At 42.9% G+C, this 18,731-nt stretch overlaps 1 protein-coding gene across 4 annotated transcripts; it reads right to left on the bottom strand.

The window, feature by feature from the left end:
- Positions 1-481: 481 nt before the first annotated feature.
- Positions 482-18,337, bottom strand: cenpj (centromere protein J). Of its 4 annotated transcripts, none has more exons than XM_034146191.1 (19): positions 18,247-18,337; positions 16,830-17,238; positions 15,953-16,079; positions 15,327-15,521; positions 15,072-15,216; positions 14,866-14,962; positions 13,925-14,650; positions 12,008-12,809; positions 11,071-11,203; positions 10,726-10,891; positions 10,209-10,340; positions 9,594-9,734; positions 8,916-8,991; positions 7,514-7,680; positions 7,071-7,160; positions 6,654-6,794; positions 2,733-2,817; positions 1,810-1,930; positions 482-1,181 (listed from the first exon to the last, which is right to left on the bottom strand). In XM_034146191.1, the coding sequence occupies exons 2-19, from the start codon at positions 17,205-17,207 to the stop codon at positions 989-991; spliced, it is 3,915 nt and encodes a 1,304-aa protein (XP_034002082.1). In that variant the 5' UTR covers positions 17,208-17,238; positions 18,247-18,337; the 3' UTR covers positions 482-988. The 4 variants fall into 4 exon arrangements, with proteins under 4 accessions (XP_034002082.1, XP_034002083.1, XP_034002084.1 ...); XM_034146192.1 differs by having other exon boundaries at positions 7,514-7,677; XM_034146193.1 differs by having other exon boundaries at positions 15,339-15,521.
- Positions 18,338-18,731: the final 394 nt, after the last annotated feature.

The raw sequence follows: 18,731 nt of genomic DNA, 5'->3' as shown, positions 1-18,731 counted from the left end.
AACTACACAGAATCACACTACACACCTACGCGGTGGTGGCGAAGTCGATAGGGACTTGGCTTGGCAACTGGAAGGTCACCAGTTCAAGTCCCGGCAAGACCAAGTGCTACCGAGGTGTCCCTGAGCAAGGCACCGTTCCCTTCCCTACACTGCTCCCCGTTCAAAATGGCAGCACACTGCTCCTAACACTAGGATGGGTCAAATGCCTAGAAACAATTTCCCCACGAGGGATTAATAAAAGTCCATCTCAATGATTACATTCAGGCAGACTGTAGAATACAACCTCTTTGGACAATTTATATACTTATTGAAAACAAGCTACAAAATGTAATACCTTGGAAAATGCCGTTTAATACTTTTTAATAGCCTTAATTTTCGCTAAATTGATTTATCAACTTTTAATACTTTTTAAGACCCCGCGGACACCCTGGTAATAAATAATTACTTGAAACTCTTCCTGAAACAATGATTAAAACAAGGATTCATGGTTCTAAAAACAAAGATAACATTTATTTTACAGAAATATACAGTAAGCTAGGAAAATAAATACATATTCACAAATTAAAATGGTTGTAAACAAACACTTCACTCACACTGAATCTGAACAGGGTTTCATTATTCCCAGGCCTTCACTGGAAATGTAAACAATGTGAGTTTTTGTAAAGACTGAATGAAGGACGGTGTTCGATAATAAGCCAAAAGATGGCACAAACAAAAGAACAGATTTAGTTGCAATTGTATTTTTGACCTTTTTTTAGACAGAAAACAAAGGCAGAGTTTTCTAGCAAACTGTTTCTTGTCGGATGTGTTTTTGAGGTAAAATAAATAATTTAAATGCTATTAAAAAGGCTTATTGCTTCCTCCATATTAACTGTGTACCAGCTGTCGTGTTGCCTCTGACTACGGCAGAGCGCGTTGAAATGACATTTTAAAAAGCACTAAATCCCGACCAGCTGATCTCCTCCTGGAGATTTGAGACGCGGCGTTGCTACGCTCGGTTGTCCAGGGTGACGTTCCCGTCCTTGTCTTTGATCCGGATGCGTCCCGTGGGGTAGTGTGTTTCCTGCCGGCCGTCTGTGAACACCGTCTTCACCGTGCCGTCGGGGTACTCCCTCCTCTTGTAGTCCGCCGTGTGGATCTCCTTCTGGCCCGTGTTGAAGAGGATCTCCTTAGTGCCGTCCCTGAGGGGCAGAATGCACACACAGCGTCAACTGAAGGTGTAGGACACTTTAAAGGTCCCCTATTATACTGTTTTTCATCAATATGTTATAGGTCTCAGATATATATAAAACATGTCTCTGAAGTGTTTGGCACCAAACAGATCATTGCAGCATCCCATAATCCCCTCTGTTTCAGCCCTGTTTCAAAAGTGCTGATTCTCTATCTGTTACTTTAGATGAAAATAAGGAGCCCCTCCCCACGCCCCTCTGAGAGAGATTTGGTTACAAAGAACACAATGGTGCTCTAGGAGGAGATTCAGGTGATAAGGTGGGGGGGGGGGGTTACCTTGGTTGGTGATTGGCTAATGGTGACAGAAGCCAAAACATCGTTATGACATCATAAAGTGACCAAAATCTGATCAGCTCATTTTCAGACAGGTTTTTATATAAATGGATCAGGACAAAAAGAGAGAATCTTTTTTACTGAAACTTTCAGAATCTCTTTACACAGAGGGGACACATGTTGATGTAGAAGAGACAGGAACAAGTGGATTTAGCATAATAGGTGACCTTTAAATACTCCCATTCGGCGCAAAGCAATGTTCATTAGTAGTAAAAACAGACGCAGTAATAACAGCTCTGAACTTACGAGTTGACCTGTATGACGGTCCCGTCCGTCAGAACGCTCTCCTCCCGGCCGTTGGGAAACAGGTTCTTCACCGTCTGGTCTGGGAACGTGATTTCTTTACGGCCATCTGGGAAAAGTTTTTCTGAGGGTGAAATAAAACAAAGTATTAAAGGTGGGGTAGGTAAGAATGGAGAAACCAGCTCGAGTGCGCTAGAATTTGAAAGTATACAACCGGAAAAAATCTGCCACTTCCTTCAGACTTCCTTACAGAGCCCCTCCTCCAACACACACGAACGCGCACATGACCAATGAGGGCACGAGATAAGTTTGTGCACAGATGGAAGGCTGACAGGCAGGTAGGCCATCCAGTTATTTTAGCCGGGCCGGCTCAGATTATTGGTCGTGCTTTTTACAGCGCCACGGCTTCCACAGATGATATTTTTTTTAATGTATTTATTGTCAAAGCATTGAATATATTCATTGCTATCGGGATGTTAAGAGCATTCCATGGAATATAACACAAAGTGTTTCTGAAGTGAATTACCTACCCCACCTTTAATGTATGGAACATTGTAATCATCAATTACCTGCGTTTTATTTTTATTTTGCCAATTTAATACAAACTAAGCCACTACGAACATACATGATTTTTTTCATTTAATGCCAAATATATAAAAGTTTTAATCATTAGATAAACTTTTCTGTTTTGAATAAAATCCATTGGTGGAAGTTAACTTAGTATATCTACATCTGAAGTTATGGAAGTTGATACTTCCTCTGAACTACATTTCAGAGGAACATATCGTTTTTTTTTTCACTGACTACATTTATTCGGCAGCTTCCCTTACACACTGATTCATTAATAAGTATCATCTAATAATAAGGTAAACATTATTTTACAGAGCTGCAACTACTTTGAAAATGTGGTTTCCTCCCGGACTCACCAGTCTGGTTGTTGGGGAAGTGCAGCACCTCCATACCATCTGGGTATGTGATGTGTGTCGTCTGAGCCTCGGCGTAGTAATAGATCTGTGAGGAGAGAACGGTTTTATACATGCTTATTGGATAGGTAGACGTTGGTCACATTTAACCGGTGCAGGAGAGGAGTTTGTGTTCAAACCAGATACATTTAGAATAAGGTCGCATTCACACCTAATAGTCCGTTCTCAGGTGCGCACCAGACGACAGTTTGTTACATTGTTTCATTTTTCAGAAGGTTCGGTTTGCGTTCACACGGGCAAAACTCAAACGGACTATACACTTTAAACACAAGTCATGTGCACGGAAATGCTGTTCAACCATTGGTCAGACATTAAGGGGGTAAAAACGCAATGTCTTTAAAATCTTTAGCGAAAGAGTCTTTCGCTAAAGATTTTGAAGACATAAATACTACGCTTCCTGTGTTTTGGTGAGGACTGCGTTCACACCAGCGATGATCCGCGCCAGAGTTCACTTGCAAGCGGTCCGAGACCACCTCTTTTAGGCGGACCACAGTCCGGTTGTTTAGTTCAGTGGTTCCCAAACGGTGTGCCGTGAGGCAAGTCCGGGTGTGCCGTGGGATTTTGTGACAACCATACGTTATTATTGCAATATACAACTACACAAAAATAATTATTTTTTTATTTACTATATCAGTACTTTGTATGCACTCATTTCATAATACAGAGGCAAACTCTACCTAAAAACAATTCTTTAAAAAAAAATCCTCACGGAACCCCATATTTCGCTGTTAACGCAGTTGCAGGTGGGAATTATAAGACCGTGACACATCGAAGGCTGAAGGACAACATTAAAACAGAGAAACACGCAAGAGGGAAAATGGAGCGCTTTCTTGTGCGGAGCAAACCACCAATCACCAGTGCAGAGACTGCCGACAACCCACCACCGAAAGAAAAAAACTGTCAGCAGACAGTATCATGAAAGTTACCTGTCTTATGGCTTCAGTTGGACCGGGGATGTCAACAATCCTCAGCCCGAGTGCGTCGTCTGTCGGGAGAAGTTAGCTAATGCGAACATGCTTCCAAGCAAGCTGAAGAGGCACTTGGAAACCAAACATCCCTTTCATGTTCAGAGAAACTTGGCCTACTTCATAAGAGCGCGGGATCTGAACCAGAGGCAGCAAGACCGTTTGTTGGATTGTGTGAAAGTGTCTGAAAAGGCAATGGAGGCTAGTTACATGCTAGCGGAGCTAATTGCAAAGCAGAAGAAACCTCACACAATAGCGGAGACACTCATCCTCCCCGCTTGCAAAAACATTGTAGGTATAATGCTGGGTCCAGATGCCGCAAATGAGCTATCCAAAGTGCCGTCGTCTGATAATACAATCAAAAGAAGAATCGACGACATGTCAGAAGACATTGAGCAACATTTGACAGAGAAACTGCAGGCGAGCGGCAGATTTTCTCTACAAATAGACGAATCTACTGACATAAGTGGGGCTGCCCAACTTCTGGCAAACGTCAGATATGTTGATGCTGACTCTATCAAAGAGACGTTTTTCTTCTGCAAAGAAATGGAAAGCCATACTACGGGAGAAGAAATATTCAGGGTAACTAATAACTATTTAAAAGAGAACAGTCTGACCTGGAATATGTGCGTCAGTCTTTGCACAGATGGTGCGGCAAGCATGACGGGGAGAGTGAAAGGATGTATTGCTAAGGTGAGAGCACAAAACCCACATATCGTGACAAACCACTGCATTTTGCATAGAGAGGCATTAGTTGCCAAAGCCATGCCCCCGGAGTTGACTGAGGTGCTGAATCAGGCTGTGCAGATGGTAAATTACATAAAATCAAGGCCCCTGAAATCTCGCCTCTTCTCCCAGCTGTGCGCCGAGATGGGAGCCGACCACCAAAGCCTGATCCTCCACACAGAGGTACGTTGGCTGTCACGGGGGAAAGTCCTATCCCGTCTTTATGAGCTTCGGGAAGAGCTTTTGGAGTTTTCACGTGAACACGCTGTCCCACATAAAGACAAGCTGGCGGATGAGAGGTGGTGCGCCAGGCTGGCTTACCTCGCAGATAGGGATGTCCCGATCCGATCACGTGATCGGGGATCGGAGCCGATCACGTGATTTTCACGTGATCGGGGATCGGCAGAAAAAAATCGGGGATCGGAATTTTTTTTTTTTTTTTTTATAAAATATTTTTATACATTTTATTTAATGTTACAAAACAAAAATGACCATGTTCACGTCTTAAAGTCATCCTGAGGCCTTAGTTTTGGGTTAAAATTACACATCATGTATGTGTTGCTTCTTTTGGGCTTGTTTTCATAGACCTGGTTGCTTATTTCTCTCAAATCTGGCAACAGAGTGGGCGCAGTGTCTAATAGTAGCAGTAAGCTAACAAGAGGCTACGTTCAGCTGGTGACTCGGGAGTCGGGACAGAGAAAATGTCAGGAGTTTGGAAGTATTATAAAATTGAAAGCGAAGGCAGTGTAACAGCCAGATGCAATGTTTGCAAGGCGGAGGTTCCGCGTGGTGGAAAGAACAGAGCTACGTTCAACATGACCAATCTAATACAAACACCAACAACAACACGACGAGTACACAGCGGCCACTCAGGTAACGGCACTGAAACAACCGACACTTTCAGAGACTTTTAAAAGGAAAGAGAAACTACCCCAGAACAGCCAAGATAGCTGAATTCATCGCGTTGGATGACCAGCCGTTATCTGTTACCTTTTTTTTCCTCTTAATGCATTGCATAAAGATCGGATCGGGAAAAATCGGTATCGGCAGATTGTCAAAATCAAATGATCGGAATCGGATCGGGAGCAAAAAAAGGTGATCGGGACATCCCTACTCGCAGACATATTTGGGCATCTCAACGAGTTAAACGCCAAGCTTCAGGGCAGGAATGAAAACATTTTATCATCCACAGACAAGATTCGGGGGTTTATGGGCAAACTTATCCTGTGGCGCGAGGCTTTGGAACAGGGCTCCATGGACATGTTCCCGCTGGCATCAGCTGCGCCGCAGGCAGCTAGGGAGCGCGCTGTATATGCCGAACACCTTCAGACCTTAAAAGAGAGGTTTGACCGCTATTTTCCACGTGTGGCTGACATCGAGGACTATGACTGGATCCGAGACCCATTCCACCAGGAACTCTCATCAGAAAAGCTCACTATGAAAGAGAGAGAGGAGTGCGCAGAGCTCCGTGTGGACCGCACACTGAAACTCAAATTTAGTGAGCTCCCACTGGATCAGTTTTGGTTGGCTTCTGCATCGGAGTACCCAAGCATCTCCCACCACGCGATTGAGCAACTTCTTCTTTTTCCCACTACCTACCTGTGTGAGTTGGCGTTCTCTACTCTGGTTTACATGAAGAACAACAGGAGGTCACGGCTCTCTGTTGAACAGGACTTGCGAGTGGCCCTCTCCTCAGTGCCACCAAGGATTAAAAAAATGGACAGTTCTCTGTGCTGAGTTACCTTTGCCTCATTTTTTATTTTGTGACCTGTCTGGTTTAAATGAGTGTGTTGCTGCTTTGATGAAGCCTAATTTGATAAAGTTTCAAATTAATTTCTGAAATATTTCGATAATAAATATTTCATGAGTAATATAGTTGTCTTTGTCACATTTTATTTGGCATTAGTAAATAATTATGCACATTTACAGATATTTTACATGATATGAGTGATAACACGTGTTATAAGGGCTATTTTGCACAATAGGTGTGCCTTGAGAATTGTACTTGTCCTTTGGTGTGCCTTGGGAACCACTGGTTTAGTTCACTTCGGAGGTCTCGGACTGCGTTCACATAAACCCAAACGAACCTCACCAAGCGGTGAAACGCACCAGGGTTCGATTCAACCGGACTAAACAAGGCTGGTGTGAATGCGACCTAAGTCAAAGTCCTCACCACTCTCTGGTCGGCTGTGACCTCCTTGGTGTCTCCGTTGAAGAACGTGACTTTGACCGTCAGTCCGTCCGCTGAGACCTCCTTCTTCGTCCCGTTGGAGAAGACGAAGAGACGATCGCCTCCAGCCAGAACCGTCTCTGTCTGAGATCAGAAGCATCACACTCCATTCAGGAACTCATAACCAACTGCAGAACAACTTCATATTTAAGTCTTCTATCAATGTTACATCCAGCTGTTTACAGATTGATGCAAACAAAGACACCTTAAGAACAAACTACACATCTTATGTTACTGAGGAAAGCTGCATATCCCTGTTGTGTTATGTCCTCCTTAATGTTGTGAACATATCCAGACACGTTTTCACTTTCAAGATATATTCTGTGATGTGGAAAATGACAAATATTTCCACTTCCTCACCTTCCCATCGGGGTGTGTAATGACCTCCTGGTCAGATTCTGGCTCGTTGGCCTCGCTGCACTCGGGCTCTTGAGGTAGGGATTGCCTTATCTACGATAAGAGGATAGGAAGCAGAAATATGAAACAGTGACTGAGCCCTGGTTTACAGCAGCGTGCTTCAACAGCACCACGACCCCAAACAAGATCATAAAGAAATTGAGAATTAGGGGATCTATTTGTGTCGGGCTGACCACCTCTAAGGTCAGAGATAGATAGAGAGATAGATAGATAGACACATACATACATACATAGACAGATATAAGTACTTTATTGATCCCAATTTGGGAATGTATATAAGAGAAATTAAGACACAAGAACTAAACAGTCCAAAATATTTCAGAAATACAAATAAAATATCATTAAAAAGTTGGATGTTTTACCAGAGAAGAGAGAGCAGCACTCACCACGTCTCTCACGGGAGAGCTGCTGCTGGAGGATTCTTGATTTGGGGATTTGTCCTGACTCGAGCTGGCAGGAGTCGACCTTTCCTCCGTCTTTCTGACAGGCAGCAACGAGGAGGAAGAGGAGGGTCCGCAGCCTGATGGCCTCCTCAGGCTGCTCTTCATCGCTGCTGACAAACCAAACAAAAAACAAATCTGTAATCCATCACAATGTTGAGGGTTTTAGCGTGGAAACAAGTATTTGGGAAGTATATCAGTAAGTCCAATAACTCTCAATATTTGTTTCGTGTCAAACCAACTGCTGAGGAAAATATCTGGTTCTTTAGTGGCTAAACGCTCAGTTCACCAGCTAGTCATTCACTTGTTCTGTCTGCTGTTTGCTGCGTTTATCACAGCTTTGAACTGACAATAGCTATTTGCTGTGGGTGAAAAGGACACGGAACAGTGGGAGCTCACTGAAACAGTAACGCTGTGAGCTGGAAGTCATTATAGAGCACTGTAGAGCTGATGGGAACTGATACTTTACATTTGTTCAGCTTCACACACACCAAATAGTCATGTGATCCCTTGTTTGTGAAGAAAATGATTATAGCTGCCTTGAAGTCGGAACTTTGGGGAAAACGACACTCGAATAGTTTTTTCCAAAGCAAAGCACGTCCATAATACAGTTTATTTTCATCAATACTTCATTTAAGTCTTAATCAAAGCAACCTTATTAAGTTAGGGGACTGCAAAAACCTGTAGTTACTAAACCAATGCGCCAGATATCTTAGTCCTCAAAAATGTGATGATAGTGTCTGTGTTCTAGGGCTGTCCCGAATACCATTTTTCGGGCTCCGGATATTCGGTAGTAATCAGCAGCGAATATTCGGATATGGGGGGGTGCTTAGTAATCAGCAGCGAACCGCTTCAACACGTGTATTTCGGTTTATTCACGGCATTCATTTTGTTATTCTACAGTATTGTTGTGTTATAGTTATTTGTTAATGTATATAACTCAATTTGTGTTCTTTGAAATTGAAAAGGATATTGCATTGTGTTTGTTACTTTAAATGTCTTAAGTGTAATTTGGCTTGGCTTCCTATTTTGTATGGACATGCTTTTATTTTGAAGGAGAGTTAGCGCTGTTGACAGGAAGTTGTTGTTGCTATGGAAACAACGTGATGGAGATTAACAGAGATAAGTCATATCTACATATAAAGACGGAGAAAGTAAACGATAAAGTGTATGGTTAGGTGTTAGCACCCCCCGAAGAGGCACAAGCTCTTACGTTGATATTGGAGATTTCAATAAATTCAATTTGGCAGCCGCAGTGCAGCGCGGATGCCAAAAAAAAACGAATATTCGGATATTCGGGTACAGCCCTACTGTGTTCCTGTGAATGGACTGAAGCTCCTGAGCGTACCTGTAGCTCCCTGAGTGTCTCTGGAGCCTCGTCTGATGGCTGCTGCACAGCTGCTTCTTCTGGAGTCCAGAGGGAGCTGAAAACACACAGAGGGTTCAATGTCATGCCATAAAAAATACACTGATGCTGTAATAATGCTAACAAACAACATAAATCACCGATAATTTCTCCCATTCACATTGTAGATAGATAGACAGACACATACATACATAGATAGATGGATAGATAGACACATACATAGATAGATAGACACATACATACATAGATAGATAGATAGATGGATAGATAGACACATACATAGATAGATAGATGGATAGATAGACACATACATAGATAGATAGATAGATGGATAGATGGATAGACACATACATACATAGATGGATAGACACATACATACATAGATAGATATATAGATACATAGATGGATGGATAGATAGATAGATGGATAGATAGATGCTAACAAACAACAAATCACCGATCATTTCTCCCATTCACATTGTACTAGTCACAGATACATATTTAATTTAATTAAAGGCTCATCGAGAAATGAAAGTCAGAGAGAAGTCCAATATTGTTTTTTGTGTTATCAGAAACATGTTGATCTTAACCAAAGAAAGATATATTATTATTTACACTACATGAAATATTATAAATAACAAATCATTTAAATGTGCTTACAGCGAATTTCACTCCTTTGGTCACAGATGGCACATTGTTCTCAAACATTTTGGGGGCGTCTCTCGCTTCTTTCTCCTTCTCTTCAGCACTGACTGAGGTTTTCTTCCAGGCACTCAGGCGGAGCTTTTCCAACATAAGGATCTTAAATAAAAAGAGAAAGAATGCTTAAACATTTTTAAATAAAGACAAAAAAAACTAAAAATGGCTGCTATAATCATACACATAACAGGCAAGTAGTTGTATTACTCAAAGAATAATTAAACTATTCAGGACAACCACTTTAGATAGAAGTATTCAGTAAGGACAACAAACTACTTTTAAAATATTCCGTAGGCGTATTTCTCGATTATACACAAAGGCTCCATTTACACATGTATTATTATTATGTGATCAGGATTTGTTGTTTTAATGCATTTTGGTTATCTTGATTGTTAAGGGAATGCAACGTACAGACAATCATTTTCTAAGATCCATCACAATGCGTGCCTCATCACCTCCAGCTTAGTTCAGATCATTCACTTCTCCTACACAGCTATGGTATCCAGACGCATATCCAATTTGAAACGCCTGGGTGTAAATGTGGTAAGAGAGTCAGAGGTGAGGGGGGGGGGTACCCTCGTCCTTCAGAGCGCTCTTCTCCTGGTTCAGAGAGTCGATGGTCTGCCGCAGCCGGCTGCTGGTGGAGGTCCAGCGGCTCTCCCTGCCGCTCAGCTCCTCCTGCAGGGAGCTCAGCTGCTGCTTCAATGCCTAGCAGGGAGCAAGGGGACAGATTAAAGGTCACCTATTATGCTAAATCCACTTCTTCATGTCTCTTCTACATCAACATGTGTCCTCTCTGTGTAAAGAGACTCTGAAAGTTTCAGGAACAAAGATTCTCTCTCTTTTTGTCCTGATCCATTTTTATAAAAACCTGTCTGAAAATGAGCTGATCAGATTTTGGCCACTTTATGATGTCATAACGATTTTTTGGCTTGTGTAACCATTAGCCAATCAGCAACCAAGGTAAGTCGCTTCATTCACATCAAGCAGATGCATCTTCATTAGTATTTAAATGTTGATGAATGTGTATGTAAAGCAGACATAAGCCAACTTCACTGTTCTGAGACTGTAAATGTATAACGTGTGAATTCACCTGGATTTCCTCTCTTTCCTTCTTGTCTGGTATGGCTCTGGCGGCTGACGCATGCTTCTCAAACAGTTTACGATCCTTCTGCAGCTTCCTGTTCTCCTCCTTCTTATACTCCTCAAACTTAGCCAGCTCCTCTGCCTTCAGCTGCTCAAACTCCACACGCTCTTTCCTACAAACACAGCAACAAAGTAAGCATAACAAACAAGGAGAGACATGGACAAAGTTACATAAAACAAAATATACAGAGAAATAGTGTCTACCTAGAACATGAAGTCATAAGAGTAACTCAGAGCAGGAACCTCTGTCTTGGAAGGTCATTTGAAAAGTAAACATTAAGTGACATTTCACCTGAGGTCCTCCTGGTTTTTCTCGTTCTCCTGTCTGAGTTTGGCGAGGGCCGCGTTCTCCTTCTTAAATCTCTCGATCTCAATCTCCAGCTCCACCAGTCTCTCTCTCAGCTGTCGGGACTGGACCTGCGGGACTGGAGACGAACACACACACACACACACTTTTATTGATCGGCCAATAATATATATTTTTGCATTAAAAAGGTACATGACACAATAAAGTGACAACCAGACAGCTTCTGTTCATGCATGCGTGCCGTTTTTTAAAAAGGTACTGAACATGTAGGCGTGTGGCGCAGTGGATAGAGCCTTGGTGTTCGGAACAGAGGGTCACAGGTTCAAACCCCACTGCAGTCAGCATGTCGTTGTGTCCCTGGGCAAGAAACTTCACCCCAAATTGCTCCTGTGGGGATTGCCCACAGTACTGAGTATGTAAGTCGCTTTGGATAAAAGCGTCTAACAAGTGACATGTAATGTAATGTACCGGTAGTTGAGGTTTCGTACACGTATACCACAATGTTAGAGACAGAAAGAAGTAGGGAATTGTAGACATTTTGATTATTAAATATAAGGATGACAAAAATGACATTTATGGGTCTATGGGAAATAAACATCGGGTGAATTGCCCTAATGTGGGACACCTAAGCTCCAATGGGTGTAGGTCTTCCTCAAACAAATGAAACTATGGGTTAACACAAGCTGTGATGTCATGCGATCAAAATCACATGACTTCTCAAATGTCCAATCACAGGTGAGGGTGGAGCAACCTTCAAACAAATGTCCCACATTAGGCTTAAAGCAAAAAGAATGTCCCACATTAGGCTAAATCACCCTCCTTGAAAATCTGCTCCCTGTATTTGAGAATAAAAATACTGATACAGGTTATTGACATGTATATATTGATACATGTCAATAAGGGAAAAAAAGTGTTTTCTCACCTGTCTCCTCCTCTGGCCTTTTGTACTCAGATGCAACAGAAGGAACAGGGAGAGGTGCATTCTGGGTCTTTGGCTTCAGCGCGGGGAACAACCTGGTCATGAGCTGAGAGGCAGGAGGAAGCTCTGTTTCTATTTCCAGCTCCACAACTTTACTCGCTGCCACCTTCCTCGAGAGAGTCTGCGTCGGGGGCGGGATCCCATTGGCTATTGCCTTGGAAACCGGACTAACTCCTCTACTCTCATTGGCTGGGGCGACTGCGGTGTCCTCCAGGTCGTTCCACGTGTCGTCGTCGTCAAACACAACCCCCCCCTGCTGCCTGTCCTCTATCAGAGTGGACTCGTCGGCGTTGCTCAGGACGCTGTCACTCTCCTCCTCCTCCTCCTCCTCCTCCTCCTCAGTTTGTGTCACATCTGAGGCCGAGTCCCTGCAGCTGTCCTCGTCCTGATACGACCGCTTGTCATACGGCAGGTTGGACTGTGGGGGAAAGCAAAGGCTGCTGGGAAACGCAGGTGGTTTGACCGCTACTTCCTGGTCTTCAAATTCAGAGTCGCAGGATGAAACATCGGAGATCTCGTGCGTCTCTCCTCTCACATTGTTCAGTTCCGTCTTATTCTTAACGCCGTTTTCAAGCTCATCTTCATTGCACTTCATAGAGTTCGTAGGACTGTTTCTAGATGCCACATCACTCCCACTAGCAGCACCACCGCTCCCCTGACCTGCAGCTTTTGGTGGTGACTTGATGGGGGTGGAGGAGAGCCGTCGAGGGTGGAGCCCCCTGTGCTGTAGGTCCAACTGAAGGACCTGTAAGTACAGAACAGAACAGAGCCTTTAAGATAACACCGCTTTATAGTGAAGATTAAATAAGAATACAAATCCACACGATCAAGATTGTAACTATTGGAATATTTTAAATACTGGCGGAATTCATTCTTGCTGCTTTCTTTACACTACCCTCATCCGAGCTGTTCTGCCATACCCATACCCGGCAGTGGCTCAGTCAGTAGGGGCTTGGACTGTGAGCTGTAGGACTCCGGTTCAAGTCCCCGACCAGACCTAAATATGGAGTGTGGACTGCTACTTGGAGAGGTTCCAGTTCACCTCCTGCCCTGCCGTGGTGCCCTTGAGCAAGGCACCGGAGAACACATTTCACTGTGTGCTCTGCATGTGTGACCATTACAGAGGGTTTCATCCCTCCCAATTCTATTCTATTCTATTGCTACTAATGGCGCATTTCCACTGCAGGGCCTCGCACGGTATAGTTAGGCCAGGCTCACTTTATGTAGCGTTTCCATTACAGTTTAGGAACTGGGGTAGTAACTATAGTAACGCAGTGTAGGCGGAACACACACGTAGGCGACACACACACACACACGTAGGCGACACACACACACACACACACACACACACACACACACACACACACACACACACACACACACACACACACACACACACACACACACACACACACACACACACACACACACACACACACACACACCACACACACACACACACACACACACACACACACACACACACACACACACACACACACACACACACACACACACACACACACACACACACACACACACACACACAACACAGACAGACAGACAGACAGACAGACAGACAGACAGACAGACAGACAGACAGACAGACAGACAGACAGACAGACAGACAGACAGACAGACAGACAGACAGACAGACAGACAGACAGACAGACAGACAGACAGACAGACAGACAGACAGAGAGAGAGAGAAAGCATATACACTTGGACACAAAATCCAAGACATTTTATGCAATCAGAAAAAAAGTCAAATAAAGCATCACACTGTATTGTAAGAAACTAAAGTGTAAACAACTAGAGCGTATGCCTTGGACTTAAAAGCACTAGTGTTTTATGCAGTACCTTCATGACAAAGGAGGAGTTGGAGGAGAAGGACAGCTCGTCGGCCGCCTGCTCCAGCAGCTCAAACTCTCCCAGCTCCATGTTTTCGATCTGCAGGTCACAATCCCAGCGGTGGAGCTTCTCCTGGAACGACAACTCAAACGAATCCTGTGGAACTCTGGCTCCTCTTTCTGCCGATTCCAATCTTTCTTCTCTAGCGGTAACACTTCCAACTTTCTTTGGCGCTCTGAACATGCCCACCTGTTTGGTCACAGGGTTTGGCTGCATGTTCCCGGCAGCCTGAGCGGACAGACCCACCTTTCTATTGTTCTGATCCTTTACTTGCCCGAGTTGATGTTGTCTACTTTGTCTACTCTCTAGGTTAGCTTGAATTGCCTCTGTGTTTTGTCTTTGATGACTACCCAACACCTTCATCCGTGCTGCCTTGCTCTCAACTCTTAAATCCTGAGGTGCTGAACCGAAACCCCTCGGTCGGTTCTCCTTGTTGAGAGTTGCAGTTTTACGCTGAACAGGAAGCCGCTGGACTCCATTTGTGACACCTTTCTGGATGGATGAAGGCTCCGAGTTGCTGCGGGAGATTACTCTGGACTTGAGTTGTGATTTAGGATCCTTCTTTAACTCCATTTCCGGTAACGAGGCTTTGCGAGTGTTGGTGAATCTTGAGAGACCCTCGCCCCGCTTCAGAAAGGCCTTCTTGGGAGGAGCTTGTACAGCATTCGTATGGCTCTGTTTAAGTGAGAAGACACAATGAGAATGTGGATGTTGTTGCACCCGTATGGAGAGGCTTACAACTCCATTACCCTCAGTGGGCTGTACATACAATGTTTGGCTCATAACGAAAAGATTAGTGATATTACATTTAAGGGGATAAGTACATTTAGTACTAACTGATGATTGACTTTTTTACTGTTTGTAATGGGAACCGTGTTATATTCTCTGACCTGCTGAGACTTCACTTTCTGCTCCTCCAGCCTGAGTTGCTCCTCCAACAACTCCTCAAACGTCTTCTTCTGACCCCCGATACCTGACTTTATAGGTCTGGATAGGGGCACGGACACACACAGGCAGACGTATGCATACAGAAAATGAAGTCAGCAAATATAAAAACAGTAAGAGTAACAGTAATATATTGGAGCATAGGCTTTACCCGTCATGAAAGACTTCATCGTTTTCCCCGTTGTTGTCTTCAGTCAAATCCACACCATTACTTGGCATTAAAGTGTCCTTGTGCTCATGAGAATGGTTAGTATGGAAACTCTGTTCACGATCATCCTCTCTGGGTTTCCACGTGCCTGTAGGAAACACACAGAGTCAAAATCATGTTCAAAGTACTCACAACATAAAACAATTCTGTACAAATGCTGTTGTCCCCTTAAGCTTAAAAAAACATTTCCCTCCTCACCCTCTTCCTCACCGTCCACCTCCAGATAATCTTGACCTCTGGGTAGCCGCTGCTGGCTTTGTGCAGGTGAGGACTCTTGTCCCTGTAGGGGGCCCCTGGACGATCCCTGTGGGACTCCATGGGAGTTTATGGAGGGGCTGTAAGACGTCTTGTCCTGCCAGTCTGATTCTGACAGATCTGAAAGTTCTGTGTCATCTATAAAATAAATAACAGAAGGCATGGGAAGATATTTAACATATATATTTAATGTCACAGTTATTCTGGCCAAGTAATGCTAATATATTATGTTATCTTGATAATCATCAAAACATGCTTATATATATATATGTAATGGCACTGGAACATACTGGAAAGAAAAACATATTGTTATTGCATCAAAGATAGATTTTTCGTATACATCCTTTCAAATAAAAACAAAAAAGCAATCTTAAATAAGGTAGTGATAAATCAAAGAGGTTACCCCCACATAAAAACATAACAACATTTAGTGAGTTCTTTTTTACATATGAATTGCATTTTTGGGGAGAAGCAGGTGAAATACACACTCTCTCCAACATACTGTATGTATTTCTTAAATGAAGCAAACTGTCACATGTGCAGTTTTTCTGGTTGTTTCTCTTTCTTACCTCCTTCACAGTGCTGAGATCCATTCATCATTCCCAGCAGCCTCTGCTGCTCCTCCTGGAGGCGAAGCAGCTCCCCCAGCTGATTGGCTTTCAGCTGCTCCTGCATCTGCTGCTGCCATTTCCTCAACTGCACAATAACACAAACAATGATATCTAAATGTTACACTCTTATCCACAGCAACTCACAGTGTTTTCAGTAGGCTTAAATATATGTTGACTAGACATGGCTTTATATTAAGTGGAATTAATGACACTAATTCCACCTCAACACTTTCTAACTTGTAAATGTATTTGTTGCTGTCCATCACAGTTGTACACTGCACATTTAAAGAGTGAATATGTTAAAAGTGCTAATTAACTTGCATGCACGCACTTCCAAGTATTTGCTGATAAGGGTAGCTTTCGGGGGAAACACTATTATAGCAAGTAGAGGCAAAGGTTGTGTGAGATGGGGTCGGTAGATGTTAAGTACACAGGAAGCAGTGGTATAATCACCATTTAAATCCACACAAAGAGCCGGAAATTCACACGTTCAGGACACAACAACAGATTAGCTAACATAATGCATGTGCTGCTGCAGGGCTATTTTAAGTATGTAAGAGTAAAGGTTACTAAATGAAGATGTCCACTGATCAGATTGCATGATAGAGGGAAGAGATGTCATGTTCATTTGGCTTGGTCAAGTATTCTAGGTAATATTCTGAGTCTCTTCACAGTGTTCATTCTGACAACCAGATTGTGCATTCTGCTTCAGGGTTTCAAACTAAACTCATGTTGTTATTACAATGACAGGCAATTAACCTGTGTTGAAGCCTTGGGAGAAAAAACATTATTTGTATGAGACACCAGATTCTAAAACATAACAGAATGTCCTAACCTGTTCAAGCTTCATCCTTAGGGGCAGATCCTGTGATTTGCTTGCCATCTCGTCCAAACTGTCCAACTCTCCATCTAAATGTCTCCCAGAGGACAGACCGTTCACTGGCATGTCCGTCCCAGCTCTCGCTCCTCCAGGTGACCGAGTAAATCCATCCACACCCAGGCAGCTGCTGTCTGCTGAGCCGGGCAGAGGGGCGAAATCGGATGCAAAGGAGTCGTCTGGCTCCAGGGAGGAGGGTCCCATGGCAGAGGTGTGCCTCAAGGAGCCTGCCAAATCCGGGCAGGGGCTGAGGATGACCCCGGCTCTGGTGCTACTTGGCATCCACCGGGCCACAAAGTCTGCCTGGGAGAAGTGAAGCCCGGCTGGAGATGACATGAGGATGACGCGCTGTCTCAGGCAGGGCTCGCTAATCCAGGATTTGGACACAGATTATGGTGACAGGTTAATAAGGGTTAATCACAGCCTGATTAATTACCGTACAGCACGCTCAAATGGTGCCAAGAAAACTATATATAAATTAGTAACCCGTTTACGTAGAAATAACAATTAGCTTTTTTAATAAGTGTCTGGCTTTCACCGGTCAGACCAAAGTCTCCCAACTGCGGCCTGGGGGCCAACTGCGGCCCGTGGTCCATTTTTTATTGGACTGCAGGAAATTCTAAAAGTATAATGGAATATGGCCCACACATGAAACACGTGCTTGTCTTATATTCTACTTCTTAAATATGTAAAAATATAGTTTTCATGTGTTAATAAGACCAATTCTAAAAAAAAAAATCAGTCAATTAAACTTGAAAACATTTTCTAACAAATCTTAGTTGATCGAAAAAGCCCAATAGCTTATTTGCATAATAAGATTGAAATATACCCTTCCTATTTTGTCTTATCCCCCCACCCCCAATCTGAGGCTTCTGTTTTAAGGAATGAGCTGCAGACACTTGTTGTAACAAAATGAATGAAACCCTATTAGTTGAAAGCTTTGAGGTAGGCTGTTTGTAATAATTTACCTATATTTGATTGAATTTTCTGATTTACAAGGCAATATACCTTACCTCTAGTGAGTGGCCCAGCCCTTTGTATATCTTTCTGTAGGTGACCCTCAGTAAAATAAATGGACAACTCTGGTTTAGACGGTTAAACGGTAGCGACTCACCACGGCAGTTTGTTTGGTTAGCAACGGTAAACCACAGCTGCTTATGAAATCTAGCGTCCTAATCATTGACAAAGTGACAACATTTATGAAATGTAATAACAGTACAATTTAGTCAATTTCATTTAAAAGGCGTCCCTGGTGATATTTGCTGTTAGCAGGCTCTTTGAAGATACACAAAGCTATGTTGACAGTTGTTACACTGTAGTGACGAGGCAGAAACATTAGCAACATTTTAAAAAGTGTTTAAAACATGGGATTTACCTTCAACATGGGCGAGAAACGGTGTCACTGGAGGGTAAAAGTGTAAAATAGAAACATAACATACAGAACTTTCGAAGCCTGCCGCCATACCAAAACAAAACCCGCGAGAGTAAAAAAAAAGATGACGAATCAGATGTTGCATTGTGGGTAATGTAGTTCAACGGTAATAATTTTGTTTTAAATAAGCATTTTTGTTTATAATATAACAGTTGTTTGTTATCAACGGTGAGTTTTTATCAATATAAAAGTCATATTTACACAGAATATATATATTTTTTTTTTAATAATTTTGAATGATATCCGGTTTAACGGCTCGCTTGCAAAAAGTATTTCACAATAAAAGTCACTGAGATAATTCAATCTGGCGTACTGTTTAATTTTCACTTTGTATACTTAATTCCTGGTGTATTCTACGTTTTGATATATTCGCATTATCATATATTTACTTTTATGGCTATCCAAAGTGAGTTGTATCCAAAATTGTG

Source organism: Trematomus bernacchii, unplaced genomic scaffold, assembly GCF_902827165.1.
Source record: "Trematomus bernacchii unplaced genomic scaffold, fTreBer1.1, whole genome shotgun sequence".
In the NCBI taxonomy this organism is placed as follows: Eukaryota; Metazoa; Chordata; class Actinopteri; order Perciformes; family Nototheniidae; genus Trematomus; species Trematomus bernacchii.
Note: the sequence above shows the minus strand (reverse complement) of the source record. Positions and strands in the feature narration are given on the sequence as shown.